Below are 17753 nucleotides of genomic sequence, written 5' to 3'. Positions count from 1 at the left end.
TCACTGGCACCAGACAGGCCGCCATTAGAATATGAACCTAAACTATACAGTACAGTATAAACGCGTGTAAGGGCTGCACTTGATTTTTTTTTTTTTGACATTTGGGGGTCAATTTCCAGGATGCAGCCTGGAAATTAAGGCAGAGTTAATTAAGGCACTCGAACCCACGACCGTGGGTGGGAGTCGAACCCACAACCTTGCGTCGTGTACATTTTGTGACGAACACTGTTGGTCACATCGCGGCGCTTCTGCTGATGTGGCCGCTCGAGTCACGTGACTACTCTGCCAGTGGTGCCAGTGGACTTCTGCTGACGTGTCTGTCCGCAAGGTTTTTGCATCCATCCAGATGAGGATAACCAAGTGCCCCTTTCTAATACTCCCTTCAAAAAAACGGCGTGGCCCGTGCACGGGGGTGACCTTTACCACGTGTTTATAGGGTAGTTGTGCTCATAATGCACATTGATAACATGCTTTTGTAAGCTGAGCACCTTGTCGTGTGGAAGCTGCTGGAACAGCGGGGTGCTTTGCTAAAAGGAGAGGCCATTTACCCAGCTGGCACTAGCTTTAAGCCCTCGTGCAGTATGCTTTTCGCATGCGCCAAGGCTTGCACTTTCGTGCGCAGCATGTCTGTTGTGAATGCACAGCCATGGTTCCACGCTTCCATCATATAGCAGAAGAGCTGTTCTTCCAGTTCGGGCAACTTGCGTGACTTGCCTCGGAAAGCACACCTTTTGCAGCTTGTGTTCCTAAGTGCATCATTTTGACTGTGCCATCATCAAATGCCCTTCTTGTCTGCATTTAATTTTCTGCCTGCTGCACACTTGCCGTTCTTGAGAGCAAGCTCTATGACTTTCAATATAGCTATGCAGCTAGTAAGGCCCATTGGGCTAAATGCAGAACGCTCGGCAGCAATTCATGAAAAAAAGGCAAACAGCACACAGTAAAGCCAAACAGTGCATGTAACATTGCAGGCAAACGAAATGAAATTGACAGCTACAAAAGCTGGACATGGCGATGCTGACACCAATATCCGATGTAAACTAAAGCACGAGTTTGCGGAGAAGGGAAAGAAGCTGAAGCTGCGTTCTCACATGCCATCTGTGGGAGGGCACTTGGAATCCTGAAGGTTATTTGCACCTGGATCATTGAGACAGTGGGTGTGGGCCTCGCATACATTTTTTTTTCTTTGTAGCTGAAACCAGTTCTGTGGCCCATACATAGGTGCAGTCCTTACATGTGTTTATACAGCATTCCCTCCCCCCCATTACATTTTTGCATCCAACAGTGAGGTATTGATGTCATACTGTAAAATGTAATTGAGTGTTTAATTTGGATTCAAAATTATCATTGCAGTAGCTGCTGTGCGGACGGCACCTGCAGTAGAGGAATGTTGTCTCGTCAGCAGTCGCAAGGCCGAACGTCACACTGGCGACAACAAGCACCGAAGAAGGTGTTCATTGAAGAAGGGCAAGAAGAAGCAGGGGCCAGCTGCCGTGCGCATGGGGCAGGGTTCGACACGTGCAGCCAAGGGCCAGTACGAGGGCCTCACGGTGTCCGACATTCTGCAGCATCCACTCGCCAAACGCTTTGTGCAGCGCACTGGAGAGGTAGGTGCAGCCACCTGGCCAGTTCAGAGGCATTCTGTCGCAACGCTCTAGGGGCCAACACCAGTGCAAGGCAAAGAACAGCTGAAAGCTGGGCAAGTTGGCACCTATTCCCCTTGGGTTGTGCACGGAGGGAAGGACTAGACGACTCGAGCACAAACTCTCCACTTATAGTTTCATTGAGGGAACATTATTTCAAAAACCTTGCAAGCGTCACCTGGTGATGAAACTAACACAGTGACAAACAAGGAGTAATCTAAACATTGAAAACAGTCAGATAGACTGATAATAAATGTAGCTGGTGCTTGTTTTCTGTGCCAGAATATTGACTCGGGGAGACCATTGGGGAGTTTCAAACATCCAGAAGGGTTGGTATACAAAGAAAATGGAAACATAAACACGTTAACAGTCAAGCTAAGTTGTAGGCGATTAGAATATTGGTGGAAGAAAAACAGGGAAGAGACTAATAGAACCGGAGTCATTGCGAGTATAGGTAATGGTACAGTATTGTGATAGATGCTTTAAATACGAAAGTTAAGATCATGATCAGATAGGCAAATGGCTAGATAGCGATAGATGTAGTAAAACTTGATTAAATCAAGCAGGCTAGGAAACTTTGTCCCCACTTCGTTTCAACAGGGATGCCAATAAACATCATTATCATCAAATAATGCTCCTTCAATAAGACTACCAGTTGGCACTCGTGCCGTCTAGTCTTTTCGTTCAGGCACTCTTTGGTCATTCCTTGCGCCATTAAAATCATCATCATTATCAACTGTTCCTTTGTCCGTGTGTTTCGTGCACAGCCCAAGATATGAATGTGCAAAGTTAAAATTTGGGTGCACACTGCAAGATCGCTGTTAGTCAAAGTTGAAACTTTGACTCCCAATTTTTATTGTAAAAGAAAAAGTACAGAATTTCATGTACACTTTTACCGTACACTTTTTATGTATGTTTTCGAATTGATTGAACACACAAAGATTTGCAACCGAGGCAAAAAAATTTTGCTGCAGGAATGCGCTGCCTTTATTCAGCGATCTTTGAATTACTGAAAATAATCAAAAATGCCAGTTTGCCGCGTCCTATAGTTTGAGGCTCCAAGGGTCATGTTTTCTAGTTGGCCAACTACGTGCAGCATTTGAGAATTTCCACCGTGGCATTCAACAACACACTCAACACACCATTGTTATACACATAGTTCAAGGCTTAGAAAATGTGCACACGAGAATATTTCGCAAGTGTCAAATGTTCCTGCTCTTACACTAATATTTACGTCCATAGCGTAATCGAACTGCATAAATGAGCGCACTCTAGAAAACTGTGTAGTGGTGTGCCCATCAAGAAAGCAAAACATGTGACAAACTTCTGCTAATCTTCATCTTATCGCCAACCAGAAGCAATTAGTTTTCACTAGTCTCACAAAAAAAAAAAAGGAAAGGAAGCGTATGCACGGCGGCGTCCTTCCGTCAACTATGCGCACCCCTGTGAGCACTAAACGAGCGAGAAACAGGGGTGTGAGAAATCGCCCTTTGAGCAATTAATACCGAGATAGCTATCAGTTCTGCGAGCGCAAGAAGTCGAAGCCACCTGCAGAACAAAACTCAAACTGCCGCACGCCCGCGTGCGCGCCACTACGCGAGCGGTAGTGTACAGACGCGCCACAGGAAACTAGCTTTAAAACAAACCATGTAACGAAAACCGAGATAGAGAGGTGCAAGAAAAAAATTCCATGTATTCCCACATAGTGGCAGCACATGCCAGGAAAGAAAAGGTTAGAAAATTGGCGTGGTTTTTAAACATACAGACGGCTCCGTGAATATATGACATCGACCATTTTGGACTTGTTTGGGGCACCGTATGTTTACGTCATTAACTTGACCGACCAGTCATTGACATCAGTGTGACCCTGTGCAGGTGGTGCACATCCTGGAGGCCAAGAACTCTAGGGTGACAGCTGGTCTCTTGCGGCAGCTGCAGGACCACAACCCCGCGTGGGTGCTGTTCTCTCCGAGGGACGCACGCTTTCCTCGCCTCATGGTGCCCGCCCAGGAGTGCCCACCCGGTGAGTGTTGTGGAGGCTGAACTACCACAGTGAACTGCTATCGTTCAGCTACAGCGGGAATTAGAGTCAACTCCCGATCATTCAATCGCTTCTAGATCTTGAAGTAACTACACTTTTGATTGAGCTTTCGCAATAGAAGCGGCTTACTGTCACCAACTATGCGAGAACTTGTTCAGTTGCCATCACGTGATGACGTAGGCAATGACGCTGGTAGCCCGTTGACAATGCCGGGATGAGGGTTCGGCTTTGTATCCGATCACATATGGGCTATATCCATACATTTTCTTGGTAAATGGTTGGGGGGAGGGGGTATGGTCTGCGTGAGGCTAGAGCATAAGGCAAGCTCCAAATCTAGCCACATACGGTCGTTCTGTAGCACTCCCCAAGTTGTAGCGCATGTAATTGCAGCTACGTCGTCTTCAGGAAAATAAGGCAACCAGTGGCATCAGCTCTAACCATGTTTATTGCTGCAAGCAATAAGCAACACTTGGAGAGGGAAAGTCTACTAGGTAAATAGGTACAGTAAAACCCCGTTAATTCAGATTTCACGGGACCGGGGAAAATGTCCGAATGAAGTGAATGTCAAATTAACGAGGTTTCGACAATAATAACAAAAAAAAATGCCTAAAACATCAACATACGTTTACTTCATAAAATAACTGGTTATTGTTGCTTGTTGCATACGAAAAATTTGCGCTCAAAGCTCAATTTTTCGGAGTTCTTGTAGGTGGTGCAGTCCGCGCATACTGTCGGGAGAAATGACACACATGTCCTCCAAAACTTTAAGGGAGTCATTGGCCTCTTTAGCAGTGCGGCGCAACACTTCACATGCATCCATGACTTGCACATTTTCACTATCAGAGTAGCGCTCTTCGTCGCCTAGTACATCCAGTATTTCATCGTCAGTGAGGCGACCGGCAACGTCACTATCGATGTGGATATATTCGTCCAGTGGGACGTCCGGAGGCAGAAGTCTGTCGAAGTGACTGTCATCTCCCTCGGCGTTTTGGTTGACATGCGCATCCCCGGCTTCCAAAGAATCATCGTAACGGACAAAACCGCTGTGTCGGAAGCAGTTTGCAATTACTGTGGGTGGCGTGTTGCTCCACACATGTGTGCCACCATTGTGCACTGCACTGAGCAGAGTTACATCATATTTTTTCTTTGCCTCCATGCAGAGCAACATGCGCTCAAGCACTTGTCTTCTGTATCGGCCTTTCACATACCGAATAATTCCCTGATCCAGAGGCTGCAGGGAAGCTGTTGTGTTAGGCGGCAAAAAAAGCAGCTGTATGTTTGTAAGCCCCGACACATTATTGTGCGCACTGCAGTTATCTAGAACAATTAGCGCTTTGCGCAATTTTGCACAAAACCAGCGGTCCAGTTCGCACAGCCTGGCCTGAAATATCACTGAGGTCATCCACGCCTTTCGATTCGAGCGATAGTCTACGGGAAGTTTCTTTATGCTTTTGAAGCATCTCGGCTTTTCTGCTTTGCCGATTATCAATAGCAGTAGCCGCTCCATGTCAGTCATGTTGGCAGCCAGCAAAACTGTTATTCTGTCTTTGCTTGGTTTATCACCAATGCAACTGTCCCGCTTAAATGTGTTGGTTTTATCCAGCAGGGCTTTGTAGAGGAGGGCCATCTCATCTGCGTTAAAAATGTCGCAGGTATTATAATCAGCTAGACGTGTGGGTAATCTGGCCCTTCAATCTTTGACAGCGCCTTCATTCATAGCCCCTTTCTCGCCGCACACGCTTCCGAAGACCAGGCCGTGTCTTTTCTTAAATCGGTCGATTCAGCCTACCAATGCCTTGAAGTCTTCGATGCTGAGCTAGATAAGATAAGGGGGCCACTCAAATGCAGCTGTGCATTGCGCGAATCGGCAATCCATCTTAACAACGCTTCTTCAAGTTTCGGGTGCGCTGCCGTTTGCAGTCTCTTCCTGTTGTCAGCGAACTTGTCGCTGTCATATGCCTGAAGAATCTCCACTTCATTTTTCACGTACGTGCTGAGCGTGCGTCCTTTCACTTTGAACTTTTTCTATCCTTTTGACCTCCTCCGAGCTGCGCAAACTTTTGTACCTCATGCACACTGTGGCTGTTTAGCTAATCAAGTTTGTTAGTGCCTCAATAGCAAGTGGCCTCACATGCCTGACACACTTTTTTTTTTTTCAAGCAGCTCAGCTCTTGCACAATTCCACTGACACAGGGAGTCGCTCCATGTTGTGTGCATGCCTGATTTGTTGAACACTGTCCCCTCTCACCCCCTTGCAGGCTTCTTTCAGCGTCCGGCAGACTTCACCCACACCTTGTTCCTAGCAGAGTTGGTCAAGTGGCTGCCGGACGCCACCTTTCCTATGGGGTGAGTCTTCTCGCCACACCGAATGTGCGAGTCACCCAGCAGGCAAAGTGGCCCTGCAGTGCTGTTGCATGTGTGGTAATGGCGTCTTTCTAGGAAAGCTGGAACACCTTGAAGACAAGTCGGGTGATTGGTGTCCTGTTTGCCATTAACATGTAGTGTGGGCAGTCAAAACCGTGTTAAAGTTGCAGCCAATGCAAAAATGCCTTCACTGTATTCAATATTTCTTCTAAGCATATGCACTGATATTGCCTCAAAAAAAAAATGCGATTGTGTCTATGCTAACAAATTGCAAGTGTGATGCCTCTGACAGGCCAGCAAAGCATCTCCTGTTAATATTGATGGTCTGTCAGTGGCTTGCCATTGAGAAATTACAATGAAGTTGTAAGGGCACCTTTCACCGTCATTAATGTGCGACTGTGTGATTGGGGTGATGATGTGGGATCAGCACGTGTGCTTGGCAGCTGCAGGCCGACTTGGTACTTGTGCTACCACAATGCATGCTTTTGATCTGCAGAACAAATTCACATCGCTATGACCCGTATTTTATCACCTCTTGCAATTTTGGTTTCGTTACCGCAGCAGAATACTCACTGAAATAAAGCATAGCCAACCGAATTATACATTCGCTCTTTAAGTTGATAATTTCTAATATCCGTGCTTCTTTCTTTTTCTTTTTGCTAGTACTAGGAGTGTGCGAATAGTGACTTTTTAAACCGAATCGAATGCGAACCAAATAGCGCCAGAAGCAAATCGAATCGAATATCAATACTTTTTGAAAAGTTAGCGAATAATGAATACCCTTGTAAATTCCAAATACAGCGCAAACATACACATAAGACACAAAAGACACAAAAGACGCAGACAAACACGTCTTTCGCATCTTCTTTATGTGTAGGTGTATTTTTTACGCTGTATTTGGAATTTAAAAAATTAGACCAACTAGCCCAACAGACGGACCTTCGGAAATGAATACCCTTTATCACAATAACTATAAGGCGAACTTCATATCCAAGTATTCTTGAAGTTAGTCAGTTCTTGTCATTGCATAGTACGTTATGAAGCGTTGCTCAATTAGAACACAAATGGAGCATTATGAGCAAACAAGTAGTTTCTTTGCATGGTTAAGGCTCTTAAAGAATTCGAATGATCGCTGCACAGCCTCTAAAGTGTGGCTACCCAGCTGATATAGCCTGCTCCACTATGCAAGCTTTTGTTTTATGTCTATAATATGTCCGCAGGGAGGAAAATTTACCGTGCTTTTGTGTCCGATTTCATAGTTATTTGAGCTCATTTGACGTTTTGAGATATTTGAAAATTATTGGAAAAATACTTTGCATTGATAAATAATATGTCAATTCAAAGACCAAATTGAATAGGACACTATTCGATTCATTACTCGAATGTTTCGAATACATGCACACCCGTGGTTATTATGCAAGAGCGCTTGTTAATAAACATAAGCACTTGTGCTTGTCAGTACTGGTGGGTCACTAAAGTTGGAGGACAGACTGTGCATAAGTTTGATTCGTTCATTATGTTTTCAGTTTCTTTGTTTACTTGTTGTACAGTTTAACATATTTACAGCAAACTTGCATCCGACAAGAAAATGCCTCTATTATAGATGGTTTTTCTTCACGGTGCCGCCATATTGTGTATGCAGTGGCGCCATCTATGGGCGTCGTTTTCGCGTCAAGCTGTTTGTTTAGTATGTCATGGCATCTTCTACGTGGGCATCTACGTCATGGCATCTTCTACAGTGCATCGTCGTCCAGTGAAATTCCACATAAACAACCGCACCACGACGTCTTGTGGAACAGCAGCCCACGCCGAATGCACCCAACTACACGCAGGCATCAGGGAGGCTCTTTTGACAGGTCCGGTTGGCGCAAGTTCGCGGTCTTCTGCTACCAGCCACTCGTACCCACGGCGTAGCAGGTCCTTAAAAGGCAAAGATGCAGGCTTGTTTCATGACCATGTCGCACTTCACTGGCAGGGACGGATCACACATTTCAGTGACGTATGCCACAAGCTTGCAAGTGTTCCAATTTTGGCTCGTGGGAAATTCTTCGCTTGCCGTCACAGGTGAAAATTTTGCTTCGCTGCAGTCGTCACTCTTGCACCACCCGTTCAGAAACATCGAACTTGCGACCCGCTCCGCAGTGATTTGTTTCTTCGGCGTAAAGGATGGCAGCCCTCTTGAATGCTGCTGTGAATGAGTGCCGTATGTTCAGTGGGCCTGGAGCACTCATGATGACTGAGGAAGCGTGGAAGTAGCACTACAGGTTGCACATTGCCGGCAGTCGAGTCGAACCTGTTACAGGGAAAGAGAAACACGTGAGCAGTGTGTGCTTTTCCATGAACTATTGATGCTCCCTGCAAGCGCCACCGTTCTGGGAGTGCCGCTGCAAATGGAACAGCAGCACTTCCTTCAACTATCGACCCCCCCCCCCCATAACTGTTGTGTGCGCTGTAAAACTCTGAAAAATGTTGAAAAACCCTTCCAAAAAGCGAACAAACGCGTGGAATAGCGAAAACTACGGGTAAGGCCATAAAGCAAACATAAAATTGTAACTACGTCGTAGCTCCCCTGATATCTTGTCGGTCTCGCTTTTTTTTTTTTTTTGGTGGTGCCATGTTTTGGTTTCGATTGTAAGTCAACCCCCCCCCCCCCTCCCACTTCAAATTTTCACATTTTAAAAAATTGGTAGACTTACAATCGTGTAAATACGGTATATACTCGTGTAATGAAAGCACTCCCATAATAAATGTATCCTTAAAGGGACACTAAAGTGAAATAATAAATCAGTTTAGACTAATGAAGTATTGTTTGAGTGAGAACCCTGCAGGCAGTCATTTCAAAAGCATAGTTTGATTATTAGATGAAAAAATAAAGGTCCAAGTATCAGTATTTGAATTTCGCACTGAAACCCCAGCACCGGTACGTCGACATGACGTCAAGGATTCCAAAGCATGTTTTTGCATTTGGCTAAATAAAGGTTCCCGAAACTTGCCATGTTTAATATTTAATTCCTTTAGAACACAATGTAGCCAATCTGTACTGCTATATTTAATTAGTAGGCCCTAGAAGGTGCCATCAAAATCCAAGACGTCACAGCCCCCAGGTGCAGCAACTGAAGTAGGCGTCGCCACCCGTATTTCGTTCTTGCGCTTTTGCTGGCTTACTACACATCTTATCGTTGTAAGAGTGGTGTTTTTGGTGTTCTAGAACGGTAATTTACTGATGAAGAAGAAATCATTTTTCACTTTAGTGTCCCTTTAAATTTGCTCTTGATAATTTAGATTTTTGTTTTCTCCCACACAATATTCACACCACCTACTTTGCTCCGGTGCAGTCCCACGATCGAATGTCCGCGCTATAGTTTTTTGGAAACGCTCGAATCTTACTCTTGCACACGTGTTTAGAACAAGCGCACTTAATCTCGATGCTCGCTGCAGTGCTGGAAATGTTTAATAATGCCACGTGAGAAAGTCTGGGATCACACTGACGAAATTCTACAGCTAACTCAAGTAGGCTGCACCTGCACACTAGCGGCAAATGTGCCCTTGCAGCACAACAGCAGAGGCGATGCATCTGGTAACCGAGAAGCTGACAGCAAAGCCTGGACGAGAGAAAAGTAAGCCTGCGGTGAGGACAGGCTGCACATTACCATATCTACTCAATTCTAATGTGCCCTCGATTGTAATATACACCCGTTTTCCATGACCAAATAATTAAGAAAATGAAAACCTCGATTATAATGTGCACCCGTTTTCCACGAACAAAAAAAAAAAGAGTACAATACCGCGCACCTCGTGCTTTCATATAGAAATACTATTTTCTCTCATTTGGAAAAAAAGATTTATTCCCAATGCACTAAAGTTGCAATGAATAAAAACACAAATGGAACTGACGTACTTTGCCGCCAAGATTTTCAGTGCACCGGTATGAGTCGCGCGGGGCAATAGATATCACTCGTCGTCGCTATCAGGCAACTCCTTATCGCTATCAAAGGACCAAAGCATTTCATCCTCGATGCCGTCCATGGCATTTGAAATCCCGCACTTTTTAAAGGCCTTGTTGACCATGGCAGACGGGATCGTGCACCATGCGTCTTTCGCCCATCCAGCAAAGTCCTGCAACGAGGCACGCTTCATTTCATTGACAGGCGTGAATTCGTGGCAGCCACTGACAAGCCATATGGTTTAGAGTGCCCGAATCTTTAAATGGCTTGTTCAAACAAACATCGAGCGGCTGGAGCTGTGATGTCATGCTGCCGAGTATCGCGACAAGGTCGGTGTTGCATCCTGCCATCTTGTCCTTGATGCGCTGGTCAAGGTGGCACCTGAATGCGTTGAGCACAAGCATCCCACACAGACCCAAACTGCCGCCAGGTCTTTTTCACCAAACGTTATCAATCTAGTCGGCGACCAAGGCCGTGGTCATCCAACCTTTTTCATTTGCATGCAAAATCATGCCACTTGGAAACATGATTCCTTTCGGGAGCGACTTCCATCCGAAGATAAGATACCAGGGCAGCTTGTGCTCATCCGCAGTGCAACAAAGCATTGCGGTGACTCTAGTTTTTTCGTGGCCGGAAGACAAAACGCGCACTTGCTTCGCCTCCTTCTTCTCAACGGTTGTAGTGACAGGCATGTCAAAGTAAAGTGATGTCTGATCGGCATTTCCAATCTGTCCGAAGTGGTAGCCGTTTCTATGGCGCAACTTCAAAACGTACCGCTGAAAACTGTGCAATCTCTCTTCATATTCTTTGGGCAATTTTTGGCATATCCCTGTCCGCCTTCGAAGAGAAAAGGCCTTTTTTTTTCATAAAGTTTGATAGCCAGCACCTGCTCGCTTTGAAGTCACTCCGCATTAGCCCCTCTGTAGGGCTAACTGCATTGCCCATACTTTGAGCAGATCGGTGCTCACAGGCCGCTGTGCCGCTCACTGCTCTTGCACGTATTCTGCGAGCAGCTCTTCTGTTTGGGCGAAGCGGACCTGCTTTGGTCCACTGGAACTCTTCCTTGTTGCTTTGCTGGCGAAAATATTCTTCTTCTGTTTGCGCCAGTCCTGCACGCAAGTTTCGGGAACTCCGAACGCTCGTGATGCGGCCCGATTTCCATCCGTCTCCGCTCACATGATAACTTTCCTTTTAAATGTGGGATCGCGGTGGACTCGGCGTGTCTTCACAGTCGGCGCTTCCATGCTGATTGAATAAATGCAGAAAATGGGAAGACGGGCGGTAGACTAGGTTAAACCAGCACCTGGTTACACGTACAACTTGGAGGTATGCACATGAAGGAAGCTACGGCAGATAGGCTAGAAGCGCGTACGAGGCAGCCATTGTTCGAATGCTGATGGTAATATGGTAACGCGGATTCAGGGTCGTACTTGATTCTAGTGCACACGCAATTTTTGGACCCCTTTTGTCAGAAAAAAGGTGTGTGTTAGATTCAAGAAAATATGGTACTAATGGCTAGCTCTTTACCCTGACTCCCTGATCTTCGGTGCGCCCTTGTTTCCGAGGGTGCACTGAAGATGTTTTTCAATCTCTTGGCAACAACAAATCACAAAATTTCCCCTGATTCTATGTCATTCATTCTGAAAGCCATGAAAAGATTATGAGGATGATGTCACCCTTCCTCGTGTGAAAATGTCTCACCGAAGCTCTTTGCGCAGGATACAAAGCATCAAAAATGGCTAGCGGTGATCTCTTTTTGGAACTCTGCGATCCGAAACAGCTTTAAAACCTTCCCAATGTAGTGTCATTCGAGGAAATCCCAGTGACAATATCCCCACACCGAACTATGAACACCAGCCTTGGTGTTGTTTCTGATGATGACCTGATGGAGCTAACGGAAGCTGAAGAAGACTGGAGTGACCAAAAAGTGATCAATGTTAAAAGAATTATGCTAAGGCGCGACAGCAAGGAGATAAAAACCGAGCATCTAGTACTATCTTTTTGCTCAAGCATATTACCTGAGACACTCAAGGCCACCTATATAAAGCTACAGGTCAGGCCATATGTTTCAAATCATCTTCGCTGCTTCAAATGCCAGCGTTTTGGCCACAGTTCCCAGAACTGCCGAGGCTGGCAGACGTGTGCAAAAATGTAGTTCCGGTGACCATGCCTCTGAAACGTGCGAAAACGCTCCACACTGCGTGAACTGTGGTGGCGAGGCTCTTCTTGCGAGGCCCTTCTCCCCTCATCACTAGTTATAGGAGGAGCTTCGGTTTCCTGTTCATTGCTGCTTCAAATGGAGGTATCCGGACTCCTCTGGGTATTGTATTGTCTGTATAGAATTCTTCCGCTGCTTTTATTATGCCTTCAAGATTGCTGATGATATTACCCTGCTTATCTTTCAGTGCATACATCTTACTTTGTGCTATGCCAAGTTTACTTCTCACTGATTTCAGGCTGCGTTCATTTTTTTTACGGCTTCTTCAGTATTTCTCACTTCATAATTTTGAATATCCCTTATTTTCGCTTTGTTGATCAGTTTTGACAGATCCGCGAATTCTTCTTATCCGTTGGGTTGGGCACTTTCATTCTTTGTCGTTTCTTTATTAGGTCCTTTGTTTCTTGGGAGAGCTTGCTTACTAGTTGCCTTAGTGCCTTGCTTCCCACTTCAATTGCTGCCTCTGAAGCCAGCCTTACAATTTCATTCATTAAGCTCTATGTCATCATCATCTCTCTGTTCTAAGGCTACGTATTTGTTTGCAAGTACCAGCCTGAATTCGTCTGCCTTAAAGGGAAGCTGAAAGGTTTTCCAGAAAAAATGAGTGAACATGTGTACATAATGGTTTTCAACCCTCCGAATTTGAATATCGTATCGAAATTGAGCGAAAGAAAGCGCAAATATATTTTATTTCGACGAAAAGTGCAGCAGCGGACACGCCCAGCTCGCGCGTCTCGTTTCCGCCTGTGATTGGTCGGGCGACCCGTGACGTCAACTTTAGCGACCGGCCGCTGCCGCTCCACATGAAGCGCGGTGCCAGGTAGTTTGGTGCCGTAATGGAAAATTAAGAGGTAATAGAAAATTTAGAGAGACTGTGTTTTTCTGAAGAGTTCGGCGTTGCTCCCTACATGTACGAGCTGAATGCAAAGAGCCAGCCTCTCGAAGAAGCAAACGATGCTGGTGCGAGCAGTGCTTTCGACAAGAACGAAAGCGAAGTCTTGGGATCTCCTCGTGTTGGAAATGCTCTTTGGTGAGCATGTTTTTTGCAAAGCGATCTAGTGATCTCGCCGATCTTTCGCCGATCTAGTGAGCTCGTTTCCGGTCAAACAACTGCAGTGTTGTGTTCCTGCATGCCTCCTCGTGGAACATAAACGGGGATGCGATCGTCGGCATTTGTGCGCTGTCCAAAGCTGTCGGCAACCTACAAAGACGGTTCAAACGCGTGAAAAGTTTCCCGGTTCATGCAGTACGTGTAGTGACCTTCATCTGTGTGCCATCCGCACACTACTCGTAACCGAAGTCGTAAAGGCGGCGAATTCCGTCGGCTACGTGAGACAGTCGATTTCTCGCTGTGCGCAAGAGACGGGGGGAGCGTAGCATCCTGGCGTGCGCCGGCTTTCCAGCACATGCAAACTCTACATTTGCACTGCGTTATGGTAGCTGCGTGCAGGCTGTTTTACAACACACGTGCAAATAGAAAATTCGCGGCGCTTTGCGACGAAACCTGCGTCGAGGGCGGTAAATAAACATGCACCTTCCGTTCAGCGTGCTAACATGAAGGAGCTCGCAGTAAATCAAAATCCAGGTTTGGGCGAGTTCGTGTATTCATAAGGCCTTCCAACACCAGTTATCATCAGTCAGTCCGCGCTCGTGCCGTCTTTGTTTTCGTTGCTCCGATCTTTTCGCGCTGCGTTTAGAAAGCCTGCTAGTGGAAATTCTGGTGATAATCGTCGTCACGGAAGTGGTTGGAGCACAGCAGTGTTGTTCTTGAGGGCTTGAAATTCTTTCGCTTTACAGCAGCCTCCCACTTCCTTAAAAGCTTCTTGTCTTGTGGGAAGCAATGGAAGACAACATCGTCGCGGCCGCTGGTGTTCGTGCAACCGTAGGCTGCACAGAAAGACGGCATGATCGGCCCACCACATCAGTTGATGCTGCGCACGTTGACCACCACTCTACATACACACAGACGCACCAACAAAGAAATGCAGGGTCGATCGAAGCAGATTACGACGGCACGCACGCAGAAACAAGCACGGTCAGGCACGGTCGCGCAGGCTGCGAAGGAGCAAAACACTAAAGTTGACGTCACAACACCGCGGTTTCCGGTCTCCGCTCGCATCGTCAGCGTCAGCAGCAGCGCGCGGCATTCGACGGGGGGCGGAGCTACAGCGCAATTTCAACCGACGATTACGTCGCTCCTATTTGAAAAAAAAACAACCAAATTTGACCTACATGGTTTATAAGGTTCCCGCATCCGTATATGAGCGTCTTATTGAATTCGACAGACTCTTCAGCTTCCCTTTAATCTTACTGCCTCTAGGTTGACCTGTTTTTTGTTGACCAATTTTGCTCTTTCTCTCTTCAAATTGAGGTGAATCCTAACCCTCACTAAACTATGATCACTGCACTTTACCCTACTTTTCACTTCTACATCCTGCACTATGCTGGGATCAGCAGAAAGCATGAAGTCCATTTAATTTCTTGTTTCACCATTAAGGCTTTTCCAGGTCTACTTTATGTTGCTATGCTTGCTGCAAAAGGTGTTCATTATTCGAAACTTATTCCTTTCTGCGAATTCTACCAGCATCTCTCCTCTAGCGTTCCTACAATTGACTCTGTAGTTGCCAATTGCTTGCTCATCAGCCTGCTTTTTCCCCACTTTTGCATTAGAAGTCACCCATTACTACAGTATACTGAGTTTGCACTTTTCTCATCGCTAATTCAACATCTCCATAAAACTGATCTACTTCCTCATCATCGTGACTGGATGTTGGAGCGTAGGTTTGTACTACCTTTACTCTATACCTCTTATTAAGTTTGATTACAACTACTGCTACCCTCTCATTAATGCTGTAGAATTCATCAATGCTGCCAGCTATGTCCTTATGTATTAGGAATCCTACCTGGGAGACCTCTATAGCAGAGGACGTGGCCATTTGTCAGCACTGATTAAGCCTCACCAGCTCTTCTAACCTCACTAAGGCCAATGATATCCCAAACAATGTCGGATAGTTCCTCAAAGAGTCCTGCTGAGCTAGTCTCACTCGACAGAGTTTGGGTGTCAAAGGCTACCAGGGTCTGTTTCCATTGACGGCCTGTCCAGGTCCAGAGATTCTTAGCACCCTCTGCTCCGTTGCAGTTCTGATCACCGCCTTGGTCAGGTGCTCCACAGCTGCTGTGCTCTGAGGGCCATGGGTTAATTGTAGGAATTGTGTGGGAGGTAGTGGCCGAATACTGCACCAGGGAGACCAATTCCTGTTCTGGGGAGAAAGTGTCTTTAATGTGGTTGTACCTGGATTAGTACAGCCCCACTTGCTCTCGTCATCTTTCGCCAGTGTCAGGCGTCACTCCATGCCTTGTTAGATACGGGACCTTTTCCTGAGCCTTCTTCGAGTTCACTAGACCACATCGAATCGCGCCACACCTAAGTAAGGAACGCAGAAGCAAATCTACCCTGTTCCCGAGGCGCGGCGCGTGCAAACGAGTTGGCGTCCCCCACTTTGTGTGCTGCAGGTGGAGCGGTTCACTGCTTGACTCTTCCCGAAAGTGTAGCGGGAGCCTGGCACGGTTTCAGGTAACGTGGGTACCAAGCAAAGCTGCTTTGCAGCACTGAAACGTCGCCCCCATTGGCCTTTGTGACGGCGCTTGCAAGTCAGGATGACAATACTGCATAGAGAAGTAAGCGCTCGGACAATTGGGGCCCAAGGAGCGACCCTGTGTGCGGGATGTGACACAATCGCACGGGCGCCTACCATTGGCCGAAAATGACGACACCTGAGTGGGCTCGCCGATTGGCCGAAAATGGCGTCACCTGAGCGGGCTCACCGATTGGCCGAACGTGACGTGACTTCGAGACGCCGAAGGGCTTAAAAGACACAGACCGGGAGCAGCAAGAGAGCATTCCTTCATTCATCTTTTTCGATCTTCTTGCCACGGGCCGCAGCGTTTGGGTTGCTGCCGGCTTGTAATGACTTTATGACTGTTAATTTCTTTGTACTCTTACTGTAAATAATGTAAATAAACCTCCAGTTTTCATCTCAACATCCTCCTCAACCTCGGCCAACTCCCGCACCCAACGGCAAGGTCCAAAAATCTGGGGGACAGCGATTGGAATCGTCTCGAAATGCAACAACTGGTGGCAGCGCTAGGGATGAGCCTTCGTCCAAAGAGATCCAACAGCCTGCAGATGTAGTGCACTGGAGGAGGTGAAATTCAAGCCCACTATTGTCAGATCAAAACAAAACAAACCAAAAAAACATAGACGGAGTCGAACTTTGGACTATGGCAACTGAGTGTCTGACATAGCTGCTAAATAATCCCGTATGTGGCGAGGCTACCTTATCACTGAGAGGTATGGCCCCGGGGGGCCCTACATTCCTAAGAGATCCGTTAATTTATCCGCCATTGGTGGGTTTTGCTGATCGTCATAGGTTGCACAATATAATGTCAATTCTCAGTTGTGCTAACATCATGGTTCCCGAATCTCGCGCATGCATGCGGCCTTGAACGTGCCCAGGTACACAATGTATTTTCGGCGAATTTGAACAGCACTTAGAACTGGTGTGAAAAAAAAGTAAGAAAAAGGAAAAAAAGGTTTCACCGCTTATCGAGAAGCCTCGAGCCACGTATTATATTCAAAGAAGCTTGTAGGCGGGTGACATACCTGCCAACAAACAGCTTTGCCGAAGTGGTGTGTCAGGGGATGGTTCCACAGCGGCTCCCGGTAGCTGTTCGGCCCCCACACAGTGATGGTGACGCCATCTGCCCCTTTGGCGGCTGCAGTTAGCGCTGTTCTGCCGCCCCAGCAGAAGGAGCCATCAACCTCCGGGCTGGTGGCCTCAAAGGTCTCTTCCAAAGTGTTGAGGCGTTCAGGTCAAGCACAGTGCTCAGAAGAGAGCATGTCCAGCGCCTCACAAGAGGCGATGGACACACAACCACGAGCCAGACGGCGCCACCAGTGCCTAAAGAGCGGCAAGATTCTTGCGATCGCTCTGAAAAATACAATGCTCGCGTCACAGCACCTGGAAAAGGCCCGTGAGCTAATCTTCGTCTCTTGAACACACAGCACATAGGACTTTTATCATAATGGAGACAGAAATACTACAATGGAATGTTAGAGGGCTCATTCATAACCTTGACGATATTAGAGAACTCCTACAGAAACACAATCCAAAGTTGCTGTGTGTTCAAGAGACACGTCTGAAACCTACGAACAAAAACTTTCTTCGAAATTACACTAGCTTTTGGAAAAACCGCGACAAAACTAACGCCTCCGGCGGTGTAGCATTAGTAGTCGGCAAGTTCGTAGTTTACCAACACGTCACCCTTCAGACGCACATTGAGGCAATGTTGATTTGGGCCATTCTTTTTAATAAGTTGGTCACTCTATGCATCATTTATATACTCCCAAACTATAATCTAAAAAAAGTCGTTTATAACCTCATTGATCAGCTTCCCGAGCCTTACATACTCATGGGAGGTTTTAACGCTCATGACACAATGTGGGGAGACTCACTATGTGACACGAGAGGTCGACTCATTGA

The 17753-nt window shown here is 46.6% G+C and overlaps 1 protein-coding gene across 2 annotated transcripts in view; it reads left to right on the top strand.

Moving 5' to 3' along the window:
* The window catches only part of LOC135918462 (DIS3-like exonuclease 2), a 266232-nt gene that overhangs the window by 153785 nt on the left and 94694 nt on the right, over positions 1-17753 (top strand). For both annotated transcript variants that reach the window (XM_065452101.2, XM_070533505.1), the window contains 3 exons: positions 1354-1607; positions 3519-3666; positions 5943-6030. In XM_065452101.2, coding sequence (XP_065308173.2) covers positions 1354-1607; positions 3519-3666; positions 5943-6030 — 490 coding nt within the window. The remainder of the gene's footprint in view (positions 1-1353; positions 1608-3518; positions 3667-5942; positions 6031-17753) is intronic.

This window comes from Dermacentor albipictus, chromosome 2 (genome assembly GCF_038994185.2).
Source record: "Dermacentor albipictus isolate Rhodes 1998 colony chromosome 2, USDA_Dalb.pri_finalv2, whole genome shotgun sequence".
Lineage (NCBI taxonomy): Eukaryota > Metazoa > Arthropoda > Arachnida > Ixodida > Ixodidae > Dermacentor > Dermacentor albipictus.
This window is presented reverse-complemented; position numbering and strand designations above follow the sequence as displayed.